This window comes from Varanus komodoensis, unplaced genomic scaffold (genome assembly GCF_004798865.1).
Source record: "Varanus komodoensis strain SLA01 unplaced genomic scaffold, ASM479886v1 scaffold9, whole genome shotgun sequence".
NCBI lineage: Eukaryota > Metazoa > Chordata > Lepidosauria > Squamata > Varanidae > Varanus > Varanus komodoensis.
This window is the reverse complement of record NW_025336598.1, coordinates 3,860,526-3,882,841: the sequence shown is the minus strand read 5'-3', so window position 1 is coordinate 3,882,841 and position 22,316 is coordinate 3,860,526. Positions and strand designations below refer to the sequence as shown.

The 22,316-nt window shown below is 42.3% G+C and overlaps 1 protein-coding gene across 4 annotated transcripts in view; it reads right to left on the bottom strand.

Annotated features, from left to right (window-relative positions):
- Positions 1-17,150, bottom strand: part of CRMP1 (collapsin response mediator protein 1) — a 180,128-nt gene extending 162,978 nt beyond the window's left edge. Inside the window, exons 1-4 of one of the 4 annotated variants that reach the window (XM_044417761.1) lie at positions 16,746-17,150; positions 9,207-9,226; positions 7,008-7,096; positions 1,251-1,435 (exon numbers count right to left, since the gene is read on the bottom strand). In XM_044417761.1, coding sequence (XP_044273696.1) covers positions 1,251-1,435; positions 7,008-7,096; positions 9,207-9,226; positions 16,746-17,109 — 658 coding nt within the window. In that variant the 5' untranslated portion in view covers positions 17,110-17,150. Of the gene's footprint in view, positions 1-1,250; positions 1,436-7,007; positions 7,097-9,206; positions 9,227-10,222; positions 10,265-16,728 lie in introns of those variants that run through there. The other 3 variants (XM_044417762.1, XM_044417760.1, XM_044417763.1) reach the window with 3 other exon arrangements.
- Between the last annotated feature and the right edge of the window lie 5,166 nt (positions 17,151-22,316).

Here is a 22,316-nt window from a genome sequence, read left to right as displayed (position 1 = left end):
AGCACTACAGAAGCACTCCCTGAGGCTGCCCTGATGCATACCTCCACACACATCCCTCCCCTTCCCATGTGCAGGACTCAGACATGTGTGGGAAGTGGTGCCTCCTCACTACAGTCAGGCATACTGAAGGCAGCATTTCCCAGAAACAGAGGAAACACATCCTGCTGGGCGGTATTTTCTTTGGGTGCCCATCTGCCCAAGGAAGTGTTTGTTTTCTGTTAGGACAGTGTTTGCCCTGCAGGTGGGGGACCGTGGGACTTGTTGAGAGGCCTTAGAAATGCTAGGGACAAGACAGAAGTGGAAGGGAGGGTGGGAGAAAGACACAGGCTTCTCAGCAATTGTTCTGATGCATAACCTGAATGCTCCTCATGTGTAAACCTTCACATGAGACCCATGGCTCCTTGACAAATGCACAGACACTTCTAAACACAACACCAACAAAGGGCAGCAACCAGGCAGGAGTACCAAGAATGGTCCTCTCTGCCATCACTGCTGCTGAATTTCAAAACTGTGGCTGGGCTTCAGGAAAACAGTACATGGAGCAGGGAGTGCAAAGCAGCCAATCAGAGCACAGCAGGCAAGGCAGAACAGGACAGAGGAAAATGAAGGCTGGCATTTCTGCTGCAGCTGCTCTTGCCAACAAATTCTATGACAGAAATGTGGAAACCACATAGAAACAGTATAACTGCAGTCATACCTAACAAGTCATGGTGAAACACAGAAACCTCACAACAAACAATTGTTTTTCCATGCAGTTTCATGGAAACCAAATATACTATATTTCACCATGGATGCTGGCTTAACACATAACAATAAGCCATGCCAGAGTTTCCACTATAGCTTGTCATTATGTGTGAATCTACGCACTTTTTGTGTCTCCCAATAGTGTACATTCCAAAAAGCAGTACTGTAATGCTTTTAAATGGGTTTTTCTTCTCTCACCAACCAGCTATGTAGCTGTTTTCCCCACCTCCCAGTGGGTTGCACTGTCTGGGCTTGGATGTCATGTCAAGCTACCATGGTGCAAACAAAGTCTACAGCAAACCATGGTTTATCAGGGTGACTTCTAAAGCAAACTTAAGCTACCTAATAAAATCATTCTGATTTGGTCAACATGACGCTTAGCCTGCAGGGCAAACCCAATCATTATTTCACAAGGAACACAAAAGTAGATTCTTCTGTAAAGCCTCTGTGACTAGATTTATCCCCAACTTTTCTATCGTGAAGGGAAGTATGTTTCCAGTACTTACTGATCATGGTAGTGCCTCCTGCTAGAGCTGCCTTTGTGCCTTGACAGAAATCATCAATAGCCATCATCCCTTGACAGGGCTTCTGTAGACATGTATTAACATCGATACCTCCAGGAATAAGCATTAGTCCATTAGCCTCAATGGTTTTCACTCCATCAGGAACAATCAAATTTTCTCCTATTTGTCTAATGAAAAGGAAGAAAGTCTAGTTAGTCTTTTGCCTAGAAACATTAACAGCAATCTGTTACATTTAATGAAGAATTAAACATATAACAATCTTTTTAAAGGTACTACACAGTATCTTTAATTCTAATAGATTCTATTGCATTTTTTCAATCTTAGGTATTGAAAATGAAGTTTTAGGTATGGTATCTTATGGGTTAGTGCTGTTTTAGTCAATGGTGGGCAACCTGCCTATACATTTCTTGGAAGATGTGCAATAAATAGTAAGGGTTCTTGAAAACCAATTCTTTAACAGTATCAACAATTAAAGCCACTCCTACCACACAAATACATGCATGCAAGTTAAGCAAGTGAAACAAAACTAGAGCAGGGGAAAATCAGGAGTGGATTTGTGTGTCGAGGGCCTGTGTGTTCACATCCACTAAAAACAAATTTCTAGCCAGAGCATGTACTCAGAGGCACCTGTCCCTTAATTCTAATCTCTGTTGCCTTGAGTCACAATTTTGCAGCTGGTTCCAATTTCTGGACCTAAGGATACTAATAAAAGCAGAAGCAACACCTCTTGTAAGCCTACCATCCACCCACTTCTGGGTTAAATTTTCCTCTTCTATCTATTTAGCACTCCTATAAACTATTAAGATTATGTTTGTTTGTCTATCTCTTTGTCATGAACATTTCCAAAGCAAATGTACACACTTATTATCTAATGGCAAGGTAGCCAATAAACCCTGGAATCATGTGGAAATTGCGGTACTTGGGAAGCTATTTAGATGAAGCAGCAACTGCACATGGGTGATATGACTACAAATTTTAATTATGCCAGTTAATTGCTAGGACAACTGGATTACATTTGGTTCACTCATTTCCCTTATATGAAAACTTTCCCAATTAATGCTTTGATGTTGTGTGGGAAAACAAGGAAAAATTGAGGCAAACATGAGAAAGCTTCAGGGGATGAATTTGGAGAACGTATTCTCTCCTCCAAAAAAAATCTTCTATTCTCCCCCCCACTCCAGGCTTCACATCTCTATCTTTAACATGGGCCTCTAACCATATGGTTTTGAGTCTCAATAGCTACTATATACCTGATTAATATAATAACTTGCCAAATGTTGCAGCTACTATGTGATTAAGTGAAAGGTTTGTTTCATAGGAGGGGATCTCACATGGTGCTGAGGGGACAAAGATGCTCAGGGCATGAGGAAGCTAAGCCAGGTAGATCAATAGAAGGTGGTAGGCTGAACAGGATAAACACAGGAGAAAAGGAACATACATTTGAAGAAAGAAGGGACCCCCTCCCCTCCAAAAAATGAAGAGGAAACCTTCTAGAGTCCTCAAAGGAGACTTTATGCTATTATGCAAAAAAGTGATAATAGGTCAGGCAGGGTGTTAATCCTCAATCTAAGAAAAAGGCCTAGATTTCAGGTGGCACAAACTGCAATCCTTAGGCAAGAGTATCTTCAATTGGACAAGGTAAAAATTACTTCTGAGTAAAAATGTAAAGAATTGTGCTGTGAAGGAAGAAAAGCAGAGTATTGCTTAGCAAATATTCATCCATAGTTACCCAGCTTGTATTGATAACAGCTATATTTCATTGATAAGTTTTCTATGCATTATAGTTTCCAAAGTGAATTAACATTTATTTCTCCTAATGGAACAAGAAGGTAAGGAAATCATGTACATACAGGACCAGAGCAAGTTCCTCTACTGCAACAAACAGTGGTTGTCAGAATTTATCTAGACATTACACATGTCAGCATGTGTTCAAATACAATGGCTTCTTTGAATGATGCAAAGCAGCTATGTGTGTGTATAGTAAGTAAGCCAGGCAAGTGGAATGTTGACCATGGCAGAGTAATAGGAACAGATGCTAGGGAAAATTGAAAGTGGGAGAGAGATTTTTTTTAAGTACTTGGGCAGAGTGCAAAGAGAAATCTGGTAGTTTTTGGAAGACAAATTTTAATGACTGACAAATTTTAGCTAAATTTTAGCAAAAACGAGCTGACTGGATCAGTAAGGAACAAACAATTGTAAAGAGCAGACAAGATGCCTGCTTCATTAAAGACATTCAACAGTTAGAAATGGAAGAGCAAAGACAATGACTGGCTTCATACAACTGCTTCCAACAATGAGTTGTTCTGTCATGTGAACTTAAACTGCTTTTTGTGCCAAAAATGTGGAGAAGGAACACAGACATATGTCCCAGTTCAAAACTATCCACTTTGCAGTTAAAGCCACCTTTTTAAATGCACCCAGAGTTTTGACATCCTACAAGCTAGGCTCCAGCAGTATGTGGACTGAGAACTACCCAGAAGTATGGGCAGGATTTCAAAGAGGGAGAGGAACTAGAGATCAAATTGCCAACGTATGCTGGATCATGGAGAAAGCTAGGGAGTTCCAGAAAAAGATCTACTTCTGCTTCATTGACTATGCTAAAGCCTTTGTGTGGATCACAAAAAAATTGTGGCAAGTTCTTAAAGATATGGGAGTACCAGACCATCTTATTTATCTCTAGAGAAACCTATATGCGGGTCAAGAAGCAACAGTGAGAACTGGGCACGGAACCACTGATTGGTTCAAAATTGAGAAAGGAGTTTGGCAAGGCTGTATACTGTCACCCTGCCTATTTAACTTATATGCAGAGCACATCATGAGGAAGGCGGGGCTAGATGAATCACCAGTTGGAATTAAGATTGCCGGGAGAAATGCAGATGATACCACTCTAATGGCAGAAAGTGAAGGGGAACTTAGGAGCCTCTTGATGTGGGTGAAGGAGGAGAGTGCAAAAGTTGATTTGAAAGTCAAAGAAAACTAAGATCATGGCATCCAGTCCTCTCACTTCCTGGCAAATAAATGGGGAAGAAATGGAGGTAGTGACAGATTTTATTTTCCTGGGCTCCAAGATCACCGCAGATGGGGACTGTAGCCAAGAAATTAAAGGATACCTGCTCCAGGGGAGGACAGTTATGGCAAATCTAGACAGCACACTAAAAAGCAGAGACATCACCCTGCTATCAAAAGTGCGTATAGTCAAGGCTATGGTTTTCCCACTTGCAATATATGGCTGTGAAAGTTGGACCATAAGGAAGGCTGAGCACCAAAGAACTGAGGCCTTTGAATTGTGGTACTGGAGAAGACTCCTGTGAGTCCCTTGGACCCCAAGGCAATCAAACCAGTCAGTCCTAGAGGAGATCAACCCTGACTGCTCTTTAGAAGGCCAGATACTAAAGATGAAACTCAAATACTTTGTCCACCTAATGAGAAGGAAGGACTCCCTGGAGAAGACCCTAATGCTGGGAACAATAGACGGCAAAAGAAGACGGGGACGGCAGAGAATGAGGTGGCTTGATGGAGTCACTGAAGCAGTTGGTGTGAGCTTAAGTGGACTCTGGGAGATGGTGGAGGACAGGAAGGCCTGGAGGAATGTTGTCCATGGGGTTGCGATGGGTTGGACATGACTTCGCAACTAACAACAACAACAAGAAAAAGGGACAGGTACATTTCTGCAGGGGGACATGATATCCTTTTATAAGCACCTCAAAGGCTGTCACAAAGAGGAAAGTCAAGATCTCTCCTTGCTGATGCCAGGGTGTAGGACATGGAATAATCAATTCAAGTTGCAACAACCCAGATTCAGGCTGGTCATCAGGAAAAGCTTCCTCACTGTCAGAGCAAAACAACAGTGGAACCAGCTGTCTAGAGACTAGAGAGGTGGTGGGCTCTTCCACACTAGAACATTAAAAAAAAAACCTGGACAGTCATCTGAGTGGGATGGTGTAAACTGGTGTCCTCCAACAGAAGGGGGATGGACTCAATGGCCTTCATGGCCCTTTCCAACTCTGCTATTCAATTATTCTATATTTTCCTGAACATCAAGAGGCTCAGGACAAAGTGCAAAATGTGCACCTTGATGGGGACTAAATAGGGGCAGGAGGAGATTAGAATTTTGCTGCAAAGCAGGTAACCACAAACCACATTTTCTTGAGAGCCTTTGGTTTCTCAAGAAAACAGTGGGGGGAAGTGTTTGGAACTTTAGTGTGCAATACCCAGGGTCAGTGGACATTGTCCCAGCTGAGTCTTCAAATTCAAAGAGAAGCACAACTGCAGCTGATTTTTTTTAAAAATGTTTTGCTGAGGCTGCTTGTACCTGTCCAAACGGAGTCATAAAAGTCAGCTTGAAAGTCTCCCCTTAAACAAAGGTTTAATAGGAAAAAGCCATTGTAAGCCTGAAACAACTTGTGGCAAGGGCAGGGAGGTAGAGAACAACTTGTTCCTCTCACAAAAACACTGCAAAGAAGAAAACTGAACTGGAACTGTCCCCATTTCTTCTAATTTATATTAAAGAATCTGCCATCAGGAAGGCAAGCAAAGGCCTTTCTTTCATTTTTGGTAGAAATGTAAAATTAAATATCAGAAATTTGGAGGCATTGGGGACTGGGTGAGTAGCAGTTTTTGTTGTAAACAACGTTTCAACTTTGCAAAATATAAACGTTACGTTCTTTTAGTCTACTTCACAGATCTAAAGTCATTCTGGGAACAATTCAGTGCCCTCTCACTCAATGAACATAAGCTTCCTCTTTTCTGGTGATTTACAAATGGCCACTTGCGCCCAGAGGCATGGGTGACACAGAACCACTGTGTTACATGACAGCATATATAAAACTATACACCAATGAAATAAGTCCTCAATTTAATTCACCTCCACTCGTATTGACAAAAGTGACCAAAAAGCATGCACCATGTAGTTTCCTTGCTTGGAAATACATGCTTGCCTGGCTGGTTTCTACAGTAAATACAGTGGTACCTTGGCTCACGAACTTAATCCATTCCAGGACTCTGGTCATGACCCAAATTGGTCGTGAGCCAAGTCAAATTTCCCCATAAGGTTCAATGTAAATAAGGTTAATCCGTTCTGTAACCTTTTTTTTAATCAGAAAAATGTGAAGCAAAGTGACAAAGAACAACAAAGATCGCAGCCATCTCACCCTCCCCCCCGAGCACAAGCGAAGCCATCTCCCCGCTCCCCCAGCACGACTGAGATCGTGCTCATCATCCCTGCACGTGCCCGTCATCCTGGCGTGCTGGGGGGGGGGAGGAGATGGGCGCAATCATGGGCGCGCTGGGGGAGGGAGACACGGGTATGATCTCGGCCATCTTCCCCTCTCCGCCCCCAGCACGATCGCAGCCATCTCCCCACGGGAGGATATGGCCGAGATCACGTCTGTCTTTCCTGCAGGAGCACACCCATGATCACACATGTCTTCCCTGCATGATTGCAACTGCGATTGTGGCCATCTACCCATTCAGTGGGGTGGGGAGATGGCTGCGATCTTGGTCGCCACCCAATGCGGAGTTTGTGACCCAAGTCAAAATTTTCATGAAATTTTTGTTTGTAATCCGATTTGGTTGTGAACCAAGGTGTTTGTGAGCCGAGGTACCACTGTACTAACTGTAGCCCTATGTCATCTGCTAGCAATCCAGTCATGTGATATCAATAAAGATCAAAATGATAATTTGTAACTTTTACTAGATACAGTTTACCATACAAAGAAAGTTCAGTGTTTTAAAACTAACTTTATAAGTCCATCCTCCAGGTACACATCTGCATAGAAGGAGTGGTCATCATTGATAATTCGTCCACCTGTAATGAGCAGTTGATCCTTCTGAAGGGAGGGTATAGAAATAGTGAAATAAAATAAAAATTACAGTAATTAGATCATACAAGTTACATTGACATTTTAAATAACTAATCCTTGGCAGCAAAAGGCTTAATTTAATCAGAAGGCACAGGGGTTTGTCAAATAAATAGTTACATACAGTTTCACTACTACAGTATTATCATTCTAGCTTGGACTCTCATGGCAAATCTCTATATAGTTAAAAAGGATAAAAATGGGATTTTGGAAGGAAGGCAGGAGAATTGCTTCTTAAGGTCAACATGTTTAAATTGAGCTTAGCAGAAACAAAACTCAGTATTTTTAGCCACCGGATGTCTGTTCACTAATTTGTGTGGGGAAAAATAAAAAGTGATTCTCAACATTATTTCCCATGAAACATAGAAACAGAGCAAGTCAGAAGAGGGCCTCCAGGGCCACCTATTTATTTATTTATTTATTTATTGCAATTCCAAAACTTATAGTGTGTGTTAATTTTGATCATTTGTATTGTAGTACTGGATTTCATTTTCATATGTTCTTAATTTGATTTTATTGTTACTTTAGTTGAGGGATTCTACCTCTTTTGCATTCTAGCTCCAGAATAAGCCAGCAGGCAGGACGTTATCAAGGTGGCAAGACACAAACCTGAAGCCTCAGCTCCTCCCACAACGTTATCCAACTCCACCCAACCCACTGTCTCTTTTTCCTGTCTGTATCTCTCTCCTCCCCCATGAGGAAAAGGAGGAATAGAGCCAGGAACTCACCCAACACTTGTTTAAGAACAATCTCTTGGAAGTGCCATTCAAACTGAGCACTTGGGACTTGCCCATATCCTGCAAGCTCCATCTAAGTCATACATCATCTTCCTGAGTTATACACCAAAATGTCCCAACTGAAGAGGGAAACGGCTGTACTAGTGCATACCATGGGTTCTGATTATGCTTTGTGATATAGCCTGGTTCCGTTATGGTCTAATCTTTAGCAGGGGTTGGGTTGTCAAGTTTTTCAGGAAGGCAAGATAAGAAAAAATTAGCAAGGTGGAAAGTTTGAGGTAGCACTGTGGCTGGAAGTCAAAGAGCATTGGCTGTATATTGCTCCTAACGAGACTTTACCAGCTTCAAGCTGTGATGACATGACAACAGCATGTTAAAAGTCCTCATGGCTGTACTCCTTAGACCCCGAAAATAGTAAGGCAGGCTCATCTGAATGCAGAGAGCTGAAATGTATCTTGGGGACGTGGAAGAGTTATGACCCCTTTCTGTGAACAAGTCCTCTTCCTGAGCTCCTAACTCTGGAGCCTTCTCAGAGAACAAGGGACTCAAATCCTCTGAGGATGAGTGTTTGATGTTTCAGCCATGAAAGGTACTCAATGGAACCTTGCAAGTCTGGTATTTGTCAGCCCCCAACCAAGTCAGGTGTCTCCATTTGGTTCTAGTCTTGTCCAAACTGGGGCACATGTGGTAGGAGAAAGGACTCAGCTGATGCTTGTAGAAGCCAGTCATGCAAGACCAGACCAATTCAGTAAATTTCCAAGTTATCCTGATCAAAATTAACATACTTGGCTGAATGCCCTTCCAGTCATATACAGAGGAATTCCCTTGCTGTTTCCATCTAAAGATCATAAGGGATTATTTTCTTCTACCTCCTCTCAAGTTCTAGGCCCATGTGGGTGCTTGGGCAGAACAGGGGGAAGAGTAGACCCACAGGCAAGTTGTTTAATTTCTCCTGCGTTACTGTGGGAGTTTCCCTGTTTTTTCAGTTTTGGGTAAGCAACAGAGAAAGCATTTTTTCAAGCCCAATAGACTGACATGTAACACATTGTTCAGCTTGGTTGAGCTCACTTTGGCAGGCCTGGGAGCTCCTGACATTTCAAAAAGAAGCAAGCCTACTATCAAAACCAGAATGGTCTACCAAATGGTTATCCAATGTGGTGCTCATGGGCACGAAGGTACCCCTATAACCCATCTTGCTGTCTGCCAAGGAGTCTTGCTTCATTAAAACAAAATAAAGCAACTTACTGACAACAAGCATTGCTACGAAATAGATTTCTGTTGGTAATGAAAACATTAGGTACAAATGAATGCTTAGTGTGTTGCAGAGAAGACCCTATCATTACATTATCTTTGGGGCAAATTTCTTGTCCTTTACTATGCCTCTAATGGCATAGTACTTGTGGTGGTGTCCAGGACACTTTTTTTCTAATTGCTAAATGTGCCCATGGCTCAAAAAGGTTGCCCACTCAGTCCACTGTGCAGATTATTTTTGTGCAACCACAAAGAAACTCAGTAGGACTTTTAAGGATGTGTTATTTTGGACTGTACAGAAAGGAGTTTGCAACCTCCACTTACCACACAAAAACTCTAACTTTCCCTTATCATCAATCTCTCTAGCAAAAAGCCACAGGTGGCCCAAGAGGTTGGTAGTGAAGTACAGAGTTTTTAAAAAAGATAGTCATCATATTTCAGAAAATCCAGAATAAGTCATTTATTAATATCAAGGCTCAAATTTGTTAATAGCATTGGAACATTGGTTCCATTTTTAATGCACTGGCATGCTTGTTTTTTAAAGCTTTACTGTGAGAGTCTACTACTTGAACCCTTAGCACCTCTTATCTCCCAACACCATCTTTAATTCACTTTATGGTATGGCAAGCACTTCACATTCTCAAGGTGCTTTATTGTCTTTAAAGGCTGCTGAAGCACTGCTGCTCAGCCCTGGCTGCCTGGTTTTAAAGAGCTTTATCAGACGACAGACACTGCTATCCTGTGCCAATAACAGCATGCTCCATTCGTCTGCCTATCTGACAACAGACAGAACCCAGCCCCTTCTCTGCCCGAAACAAAGAGCTGCCGCCCACCCCCCCTAAGAGCCTTCCTCGGATTCATTTATTTCCATTCCAAGCTATCGTTTGTTCAAAACACAGAACATAGATTCATCAACTAGGCGAGTGGCTTGCAACTCTGCCTCACAGCTAGCTAGTCAGCCAACCAGCCACTTAGTTTTGCTGCTCCTTATGAGGCACTTGTCCATCAAGATCACCGGCTTGTTATTCTTATCTAACCCTCTTGCTTCCTCCACCCGCATCGTGCCTGGCTAGGCCTCCAGCAGCGACTCCCTCCAGCTGCTGCTCACCGTGATGGGCAGGATGCGCTGCTTGCCCTGGTACCCAGCCATGCCGGCTGCAGAATGGGGAGTGCCCGGCGGCGGCGGCGGCGGCGGCAACAAAGCTGCAGCGCACTCAGGTCCTTGCCGAGGATTCTTGGGGGTGGGGACCGGAGTCCGCTGATCTGTATGTGACCCTCTTCCTGTGGTGTGCTGGATCAAGGACGCGGCTTCCCCTCTATCTGGACTAGGTAAAAGGGCGGCCTCTGTCTAGAAACGGCAGCAGCAGCTGCAACAGCAAGGACCCCATTTGCTCATCGAGTACAACCCAGGAAGCGTTTCCTTGGCTCCCGCCTCCCCAACTCAGGTCTCCAGTACTGACGCGCCGGAAAAATGCTGTTCCTTTTTATGCTTCACCCCCACCAAAGCGAACAGAATACTTGCCCTAACAACAAAAAGTCCAGTTTTGTTATTTCACTTCTCCCCTTACAATATCATTCCTAGCCATTAAGACATAGGCAATTTCTTTATTTTCCCTATTGCAGACGAGTAAGAAAATGGCAGGTCTAATGCTAATACTAATACACACACACACAAAGAGGTAGGTGCAATTGGCTGTGCAGAGCGAAGAAGAAAGGCAACTGCTCAAATTCACAAATATGACTATAGATAATCAACAGTTAGTTGTACATACATAAAAGATGACATGCCAGAAGGCATGGTGTGCATTCTCATCTTAATATTATCTCTGATATAAAAGCCTGTAAGACCTGGATGACCCAACAAGGAAATGGGAAATCAGCACACATGCTGGGCATGTATTTACCAGTTTTAGACTTAAAATGAAGGAGGTCTGTCCTCCTTCACAGTTACTTCACAGGATTATTAAAGCAGCCACTCCATCCTCTGAGCTATCCTTTTGCATCACTGGACAATCCCAGAAGTTCTTGATTTGCTAACTTTATGGGGCCACATAACCAGACATTTGTTTTCTTCCCAAATGGCATCATGTCTTCTAGTTTGTCACAGGTCCAGACTAGGATTTTGCCAAGCATCATAAAGAACAGGGAAAAGTACACATTCACCTTTCAACATAGTCTTCAAGAGACTTGTTCTCGGGTACAGAACCCAGTTAAATTGGACACAGACTTTTGTTAGATCATTTTCTGATCATGGCATCTTAAAATGCAATAGCAACAGTAAGGGTCTTTTTAAGTGGACATAGAGATGAGGGCAACCAGAAAGAAATGGGGTACAATATGTTGAGGTTGGAAAAGGAACAAAAACTGCTTTAATGCAGGAATGCTGAACTTGAGACCTAGGAAGGAAATGTGATCCCCTGAGAATTCCAATACAGCCTTCTAAAATTTCCCAAATGGCTATGCCACCCTCCATGTTTGCTCACTCCTGATCATTTTGTGGTTTCCCAGCAGTTTTCCCCTATTCTAAAAGGCAGGAAAGTCTCTCTTACACATTAATTACCAGTAAGAGTTTTAAACTAAATGTAGAAGGGCTTGTAGTTTTTTTTTTGGCCCTGCCCCTTTTGCCTTTGATCCCACCCATCACTGGAATCCAGCAGCAAGAGCTTCTCCATTAAAGTATTTAGTCCACAGATTAAAAGAGGCTCAACCTCTAATTTCAGCACTCTGCAAATACTTGAAAGGTTGTCATAAAGTGAAAGGCCAGGATCTCTTCTTTACCATCCCAGAGTGCAGGACACAGAATAATGGGCTCAAGTTACAGGAAGCCATGGTCCAGCTGAACATCAGGAAGAACTTCCTGACTGTTAAAACAGTAGGACAATGGAAAAATTACCTAGAGAAGTTGTGGGCTCTCCCACACTGCATCTATTGAAGAGGCAACTCAACAGCCATCTGAGAGGGATGGTTTAACCTGGAGTCCTGGACTTGGCAGGGGGTTGAACCCGCTGACCTTCTTGGCTTCTTCCAACTCTGTTCTTCTATGATTCTGTACTCCCTGCTTTAGTGGAACTAGAACTTTTATAGAACATGCATTCTATATACTTTTCACACTGTTGTGACAACAGTGGGAAAAGTGAAATCTGTATTAAATGCAAGTGACTAGAGTAACCATGCTATGCCTTGTAGTCACAACTAAAAGCCAGTGGAGAACTACAACATTATGATTTTCCCATGCAGTACTACACCCAGCAATTACCAATATTTCTATCGAGTGAGGGTTTATAAGAGGGGAAAGAACACTCTACTATGTCAGCAGAATCTTAAAATGGAGTTCCATGAAATTTCTAACTTACTAAGAACTATCACAGAAATTACCAATTTGCCAATATTTCATGCACAATAATTTAGTAATAATAATAGTTCATCTTTTCCATTACTTCATTTTAATAACATTGGGACACCCCTTAAATTGTCTCCACATTCTGGTTACCCTTTGCAGTAAGCCATTTTTATTATTTACATCATTTGGTTTGTTTCCAAACTGCACCAGGAATTTTGGCAGGGGTGGGGAGGTCAGCAAATCATCAGGACTGATCCTGATAGTAGATTGGTGCATGCAGTAAAGCTTGTCAAATGTAGCAGTCACAACACAGAAGTAACTTCTAATAGCTTCTACTTGGTGACCTTTTTCCATGAAGTGGTCCTTGGCTCTGGTATAATTTATACATTATAGAAAATACAGCTGTCTTTATAACAAACCCATTGTGAGGAGATGCATGTTGAACAATCCTGTTTCACTGCTTGCCATTTGTTTTCAATCATACACTCCTCTACAGCAGTCACTACAGTAGGCAAACAGGGACAGGATTGCTAGATGCACACTTGATCTTGCACAAGCAAATATGAGTAAAACCCCCAATATTTTGCAGAAGTCTGCTTAACATGAAGAGGGTAGGAGACTGAGGGTGTCCATGTGAGGACATAGCAGCAGGGCCAGCCCATGTTGACCCTGTATTTCTTACTTATCTACATATTCAGGTATAATACATTCTTTATTGTCTCATACACAGTTATATCTAAAGATCATTACCTGTATGGAGCTGCCCTGTGACTCCTACACTGGAAGTTGTATCTTCACATGGTGAGGAGACAGACATCTTGACTGTGTGGGGACTGGAGCATTGTGTGTGGCAATAGATAAAGCAAACCAACAACCAGTTGGTCTAGGATCCTAGACTCCATCTTTCCTCTGTTAGTTTAGCAAACAGGTATGCTTAAGTTCCAACCGGGTAGTGGGAGCAATGAAAAAGGTATTTTTTCCTGAATATAAGGTTCCATATCACCATGGAACTGGAACATATCCAAGATTCAAGAACAATCATTTTTGATTGATCTTTAAAATGGTTTGGTTTTCTGAAAGTATAGAAAGCAATTCCAATACTGGTGTGGTGGTTGGTTAAGAGCATGGGACTCAGGCGATCTGGGTTCTAGTCCCCGCTTGGCCATGGAGCCAACTGGGTGACTTTGGGCCAGTCACAGACTCTCAGCCCAACCTACCTCACAGGGTTGCTGTTGTGGGGATAAGATGGAGGAGGAGAATGATGTAAGCTGCCTTGAGCCCTTTGTAGGAAAAAGGCAGGATATAAATTGGAAAAAAAATACTAAACACTGGCCCACAACATGCTGCTATGGTTCTTTGGCCTTTCCTTCTTCAATTATCATTGCAGCCTTACAAGCATCAGCAGGTCAAGAATGACTAACAAGCTGAACTGTTGAGCAAGAATACATTGCCACTTATTTAAGTGGTTTGCACACAATTTTAAGTTCTGATGAGAAGTTTCAGTACTGGTCAAGTTCTTCAAAAAACACTTAATATTAAACTACTTTAAGGCATTTTATTGGGGGATAATTATTAGTATCTAAATATATACAAATGTCCGAGATGAAGCATTTCTCAAAACAAACACACAGCTTGGGACTACAATATCTCACAGAATACCACTCCCAACCTTCATGTACCTGGACACCATGATCAAGTTCTAGGACCTTCCTCCAATTGCTTCCTCTGAAACTCAGATGGTGGCAACAAGGAAAAGGACCTTTCAGTGGTGCACAACCCTCCCTTATGGAACGAGCTCCACACTGAGGCCCACCTATCTTTTCAGAGCCAGGTGAAGACTGTCATCTACTACAGGGCAGTTAATTACTGGGGCCTGCTAGCTGTTAAAGGTAAAGGTAAAGGTTTCCCCTTGACATTAAGTCCAGTCATGTCTGACTCTAGGGGTCCGTGTTCATCTCTGTTTCCTAGCCAAGAGAGCCACTGTTTGTCTGCAGACAGTCTCCGTGGTCATGTGGCCAGCATGACTAAACACTGAAGTGCAAGGAACGCTGTTACCTTCCCACCAAAGTGGTACCTTTTTATCTACTTGCATTTGCAAGCTTTCGAACTGCAAGGTTGGCAGGAGCTGGGACGGAGCAACGGGAACTCACCCCGTTGTGCAGATTCGAACCAGTGACCTTTCGATCAACCAGCCCAGCAGCACAGCAATTTAAACCACTGCGCCACCTGCATCACTTGCTAGCTGTCAGACAGGGTTTAATAGTGTTTTCTCAACTTAGTATATTTTGTTTTAAGTTAGGTTTCAATTTTTGTATTGTTAACTTTTATGATGCTTTAATATGTTTTAATGGTGTGTGTGTGTAATGTCCATTTTATTGTTTAATGTGACTTGTTTGTTTTGAAACAGCACAATGGTATCTGGAGAACTGGAAACCACTTCAGGTTTTTCTATATATTCTCCCTGCAATGGCTTGCCTGGGGCTACTCTACCATACTATTGGAACCAGGTTAAGGCAAGGTCTCTTTGTGGAGGCCTTTAAAGATCTCCCTAGTAATCTGGGGGCCTTTTTTCCTTTCTTCTTGGATGGGGCATTTTTCATTTAAGGGATTTAATGGATTTTCATTTAATTGCATTTAATGAACTTAATGCTATTTTAGCTAATTTAAAATGCTTTAGATTTTTTTTTCCTGTATTGTATTCTTTTGCTTTTATCTCCTGTTGTGAACCGCCCAGACAGCTTCAGCTGCAGGTGGTAGAGAAATGTAATAAATGAAATGAAATAAATAATGTGCTGTTTTGAACTGTGCAGAAAGCTTTGGCTTGTTGGGGAGTATAGTAATTAATTTATTAAAATAATGATAGTTTCTTGCAACTTGAATTCTATTATAGTTAAAAATGATTGTTCACTCCACAAAGGTTATAGCAACTAGCCAGCCAAGCTGTGTTTCATAATCAACTCACTAATTGCTTACCTCAAGCCTAATTTTACAGAGTTCTAGTGTTGCTTCAGTGACTCCAAAGAGAAATTAGAGAACTGCTTACTTCTTCTGAAAGAAAGGTCAGATGAAACAGAGGAAAACCATGCTTGCTCCTTCATGAGCTCAGCAAAGTTAGAACTACATAAAAAGTATTTTAGAAGGGACCCCTCAACAAGATTTGCAACATTTGGGCTGCTATCCAAACTAATTTGAGCAATGAATTAAAAGAGTTAATATGTATGCACAGCAGAGTGCAAGGAGAAGGGTTACTGATGTAGGCAGACATAGGAAATTAAACTGATATAGCAGGCCACAAAAGATATGCTTTTCAGCCTCATGGCATTCATATTCAGACCATCTGCACATAAAACCACCTTCTTGGTACCATTGTATTGCATCAGATACATTTAATAACTCTAAGGTTTATGTGTGATGATGGTGTCCTTCCAGACACAGTGGCAAGGGAAGGGATGTCAGCCAGACTTGTCAAGTTTCACTGGGGACATAATTACATTTTACAGTGTAAAAAGTAATATTAGCTGACAGACAAGTCAGATTGATGAAAGAGGGTTGGCTGGACAGTTCCATTCCTTTTGGCATTCTCTCATTCTCTCCCCCCCCCCCTTTTCTTCCAGCACCGAAGTCAGGGGCTGTGGTGGAGTAAATACTTCATCCCATAGAACATTGAAAACCAAATAATTTTCTTTCTGGGTTTCAATTTGTGGTTATACTACAAATTGTAGCATGTGGGGAATTCATTTTTAGATAAACTGTAAATCATATAATATTATTGCACTAACAATGCATATTGAAACTCAAATACTTTGGCCACCTAATGAGAAGGAAGGACTCACTGGAGAAAACCCAATTGATGGCAAAAGAAGTAGGGGATGGCAGAGGATGAGGTGGCTAGATGGAGTCACTGCAGCAGTCGGTGTGAGCTTAGGTGGACTCCAGGGGATGGTGGAGGGGTACGGGAGCCTGCAGGAATGTGGTCCATGGGGTCCCGATGGGTCGGGCACGACTTTGCGAATAACATAAGAATGCATAATTATTTGGGGTTGTTACGGGGTTCGGCTCAGCTCCTGCCAGATGCTACTGCCATGCCTCCCGCAAGAATTCTCTCCCATTTTGCTGACAAGAAAGCCGCAGTGAGCCCTGCAGCAGAATGGATGGTGAAAGCATAGGATGCAGGCGAGCGAGGAGGCGGGACTGACTACTCTTCTCCGGGCCATTCTGGAGAAGCGGCCATTCCTTTTCCCCCCATATCTCAGCCCACCAGCCAAGCGCCTCACCTTTCTATTGTCTGGGCGCTGGAGCAGCTCCCTCCCGAGAGGGCACCGGATCTCCACACCAGGAGCCTTGTAGTCTCTCTCAACACTGGGCGAACTGATTGCGGAGCCGGAGATCTCACTGACGTCGCTAGCCGTTTCGCTGCAGTTGTCTCCACCGGCGTCGTCAAGCATGTCGTGGCGGCTGCCGCTGCGCGGGGTGCGGGAGCCTTTCTTACCTACGCTATAAGCATCGAAATCGATTGTCTTGTTCTCATAGGCGCCTTCCACTGAAGCAAACATACCACCGTATTTTTGCCGAGGCGTCTGTGCAGTCGTACCTGGCCGGGCCAAGTAGACGGGTAGATCGTTTTCCATGTTCCAGGTGCTTCTGCTCTCGGCCATCCTGTTTCGGTCTCTTCTCTACTGGGTTCCGCAGCTGCCTCTAATGGGAACCATGCAAATAAATAGGAAAGACGTGGGTGAAGTCGAAGACTGCAGCACCTGGCTGGAAGGGCCTTCGTTCCTTCCTGGATTTTCCAAACTCCCACGTGCCTCCCCTCCCCTTCGGAGGACAAAAACAAGCTCGTTGGCTGGGGACCCGTGAGGTAAAATAGGCAGGGAGGAGGCAGCAGGGAGGAGACTGGAAAAGCCTTGAACGAATGCGAAGAGCTTCGGCGGCAGTAGCAGGGATCGCAGTGCAACAGCAAGACCGCTCCGGAGGCAGAATGTCAAACGCATTCAGCACGCTATGCTGTAAAAGGGAGCCTCTTCCGGCTGATCGCGCAGCTGGAGGCCTGATTTCAGACTCCTCGGGCGCTCTGAAGGAGAGGCTGGCAGTAAAGTGAGAGAGTGCCCCCAGGATCAGATAATGGCCTTATGGGGGCGGGGCGACGGTCTATTTCTAAAGAAGGGGACGCACTGAACATTTCAGGCGGCCTAATGGCTACTTTAGCTTGATGTCTTGGGGGTCCAAGTACAACCAAAACAGCTGACTGGAACCAAGAAGGCCAAGACTGGAATAGCTACTACAGACTTCCCCTCCGGATGTGTTTTATTTATGATGGGAGGTGTGGCCTAACATGCCTTTAATATAGGGAAGGATGAGGCTACTGTATTCTAGATTGTACAAACCTATTCATGCCAGTGAGGCTGAGCAAGAAAGAGCAGGCAGGCAGTTCTAGCTGAATCAACTTGTTTTCTCCAGGAAAACAAATAAGGAAAAGTGAGCCTGATGTGTTATCCACACCTTTTCCCTTTCCAAAATTGAAATTGCTTGCAAGATGTCAGCTTACAAAATAGTTTTAAAATACCACCCCCCCCCCCACACACACACAAAAGCCATTAAAGCACATTTACAAAAGGGGGGGAAACAGCCTCAGAGACAAATTAGTAATGTTAGCAGAACATATGAAATATGTATGAAACACTACTACAGAACAACTTTTCTCACCCATTTCCACCAGCCTCTTGCATGTTGCCACTAGCTATGTCTAACAGCAGTAGCACAAACAAGCTGTTCTTAAACAATGGGTTATTGAGCTGTTCTTAAACAAATAGGGCATCAACACAAAAGTTATTGTGTGTTTCAAAAGAGCAGTGGAACTGCAACAGTTAAATGTGGTACAGGAGCTTGAAGAAGAACAGCAAGCTGAGAAAGGAGAATCCTGAGGTAAGGGAAAATGAGGAGAAAATCCCTGGGAAAGGGTGAGAGGTAGCAGCAGAAAAATCAGAAGACACTCTGCACCAGTGCAAGGAGATTAACATCCAGTTACTTGGAGATGAGATTGGAGGGCAGCTTACAGTGGAAGAACTACAAGTTATCTTATGGAACATTGATCAAGAGGCTGAAATTCAACCAAGTAGTGGCAATGATACCAATGCCTGAAAGAATAAGAGAATGTTAGTTGTTGGTGATTCCCTGATGTGTGGATGAAAAGCACATGTTGGACATGTCAAGTATTCTGTCTTCCTAGAGGATATATTAGTGACATAACTGAAGGATTACCAAGCTCATAGAATAGTAGAGTTGGAAGGCGTCATGAAGGCCATCAGGTACAACCCCCTGCCATTGCAGGACACCAATTTACACCATCCTACTAAGATGGCTTATCCAGTTAATCCTTGAATGTCTCTAGTGTGGGAGAGTCTGCAAGCCTTGACAATACAACATGCACATGATAGGCATGTCATGAGTGGAGCCAGCTGGAGTTAGGGTCAGATTAGATGGCCCAAGAGGCCCCTTCTGACTCACTCTGTTTCTCTGTTTCTAGTTACACTGTCATATTGCTCTGACAGTGAAGAAACTTTTCCTGCTATCTAACCTGAATCTGGGTTGCCACAACTTGAGTTGATTATTCTGTGTCCTGTACACTGGTATCAGCGAGAAGAGATCTTGACCTCCTTCTTTGTGACAGCCTTTGAGGTACTTATGGAGGGATATCATGGCACCCCTCAGTCTTCTCAAAGCTAAACATACCCAGTACTCCCAGTCTCTCCTCAGAGGACAGTCTTTCCAAACCCTGCATCATTTTTGTTGCTCTCTTCTGGGCCCCTTCTAATTTTTCTGCAACTTTCTTAAATCTTGGTGTCCAGAACTGGACATGGTATTCCAGATGAGGTCTGACTATGTATCCCAGCATATACAGGGAAATTGAAGTCTGCCATCATGACTACATCATTCTTCTTGGAAACTCAGGCAAGTTGCTTTTCAAAGGTTGAGTCCTTGTCCTCTTTTTAAGTGGGTGTTCAGTAATAACTGTAATTTCCTTATTTTTTGCTCCCCTCAAATTAAACCAGATGCTTTCATTGGAGCTACTGAGTTCCTCTTCTTGTATTTCTGTGTCTCACATATAGTGCAACTGCACCTCTATTTTTGTCCTTTCTATTTTTCTAGATAGGTTGCATCCATCAATTATTTGCTGTCCTGAGATGTTTGTATAGGATGGAATAGAAATGCCCCAAATAAAGCAAGCAAGCAAGCATTCCAGTCATGTGAGTTGTCCCACCAAGTTTCAGTTATTCCTATAAGATTGTAGTTTCGCTTGTGTACACAAGGACATGTTGTTCATTTTCCATACTCCAGGCAATGGTGTATAGACATCAGAGTTCATTCTTGTTGTGCTCTGGTTTTCTTCCTACATTTTTGGGGAGACTGATGTTAAGCCCTGCTTGAGTTTTTTTCTCTGTTGAAGTACATAAGTGTCAGGTGATGGTATGCCATGCTGCACATCTCCCTACCCTTTATGTTTCAGTTTAAATCCCTCCTGATGAACTTTTTCATGTAATGGCCAAACACATGCTTTCCATACTTTGTCAGGTACAGCCCATCACTTGCCAGCAGTCTGTCTTTCAGAAACCTTAGCTTGTGGTCCCAAAATCCAAGTCTCTCTTTATAGCACCAACATCATAACCAGCCATTCTCTTGAACGATATTTCTTTCCCTATCTGTCCCTCTTCCATGTACTGGTAAGATTCTGGAGAAAACTATCTGGGCATTGGTGCTTTTCATATTCTTCCCTGGAACTTCAAAATGTGATGTTATTTCAGCAGAGATTCTCCTGGCAGTGTCATTAGTTCCCACTTGGATGAGAAGGAAGGGGTATTTGTCAGTGGGTTTTATGAGATGTGTGAACTTATTGCTTATATCTTTTGTCTTGGCCCAGGGAGACCGCATGCTTGGGGATTCTCTGGGTTGGCACAACATACATATTTTTCCACCTTGCGCAACAAGGAATTTCCCACAACTATCACTCTTCTCCTTTTGTTGTTGCAAACTTTGCTATCTTTTTCCTTACTATTGTTTCTTTACCTCTGAAAAAGAAGTGTGTCAAAGGTTTTCAGAATTCCAAGGAAGGGATATATAAGATCCAAGTCTGCTTACAAGGAACATTGAACAATTGAGTAACTTATAATACATGTGTGTGCACAATAACAGTAATCAATCAGTGATGGTCCCATCAGGTGGTACAAACAGAGAAGCCTGCTGGTTCAAGAAGTCCAAGCAAGGCCTTGAGGTAATTAGTATTCTATGATTCCATGAGTAGGCAGAGTTGGAAGGAGTCATGAAGGCCATCCAGTCCAACTCCCTGCTGTTGCAGGACACCAACTTACACCACCCCACTCAGATGGCTATCCGGTTTCACCTTGAATGTCTCTAGTGTGGGAGAGCCCATCACGTCTCTAGGCAACTGGTTCCACTATCATATTGCTCTGACAGTGAGGAAACTTGCAGTTGGATAGCTGGTTACTTGAAGGAAGAATAAGGAGCTTACAGGGAAGCAAAATGTATTATTCAAGCCCACACATTTTAAAGGGACTGAAAATATCTTTCTTTAATTCAATACTCTTGGAAGTTCAGAAAAAAGAGAATTATTATTCTATCTACTGACAAATTTTCCAATTGTTTTAAATCATCAAGTACTTTTTAAAGAGCTTCCTTTTGTATCCTATTAACTGTACTGTGTATAATAGAATTTCTATTTGTCATTAAACTCTTCAATTGGTCTTCTAGTTACATAATTAGTGAATTTTGCCATCTCTGCATACTCTGCCAATTTATTTTTCCACTCTTCAATAGTTAGGAATTCTGGTGTTTTCCTTTTAAAGGCAATTGTAATTCTTGCTGCAGTTGTCATATATTTTAATAACTCTGACATACATACATTTATTTATTTATTTATTATTAAAAGCTTTTCCATCCCGTCCCCTACAGAATGTCTTGGAACGGCTTAAAATAAAGACGTATTCTTTGAAACAGTCTCTGGTATTATATTCAAAAGCATATTCTTAGGACTCATAGGTAAATTAGTTTTAAAATTTTGTATTTCCTCATGTATCAATTTCCAAACTCTTTTAATTGTTTCACAAGTCTACCACATATGGTAGAAAGTTTCATCTACCCTGTTACATTTCCAACATTTTTCATTATAGTTTTTATCTATTTTTTCTATCTTTTGGAGTAATATACCACTGATAAAACATCTTATACCAATTTTCTTAGTGCTTGACTAGCAGTGAATTTAATGTCTTTCTTCCACGAAGCTTCCCGTTGACAAGTTAATATTTCTTCTCCAAGATTTTGCTTCCAAATTGTTATACATTTCTTGTCTTGTTTAGTCATACTATAGTAACTGTATGTAAAGTCTTCCTAAAATGATTGTTCTGTTGTGTAATCAACTTTTCAAAATCTGTCAAACCTCTTAAATTACCTTTGTCCAAGTGTATTTCCCTTTTCAGTCTTGAAACCAGTTGGTGATAAACAAACCATTGTATAATTTTTCCTTCATCTGTTAGTTGTTGCGAAGATATGATTTGTCCTTGTTGGTCAATCATATCCCTATAAATTATAAAATCATTATTTTTTCCTTAAGTATTTCCGTATGCTTCAACCAGGGAGAGATTGGATGACTAATTTTTTCTCATGAAATACCAAATTTTTATTGGGCCATCTCAGCACATGTTTGATACCAAGGCCTTCTTAACTGACTCCTTAACCCACAAAAGGTTATATATTCCATCATCAAAGTCAGGTGTTTCCAACTTCACTCACCTAACATTAGTATTTATAATCCTATCTGTAATCCAAACCAGGGCAGCTGTGTAGTAGTATA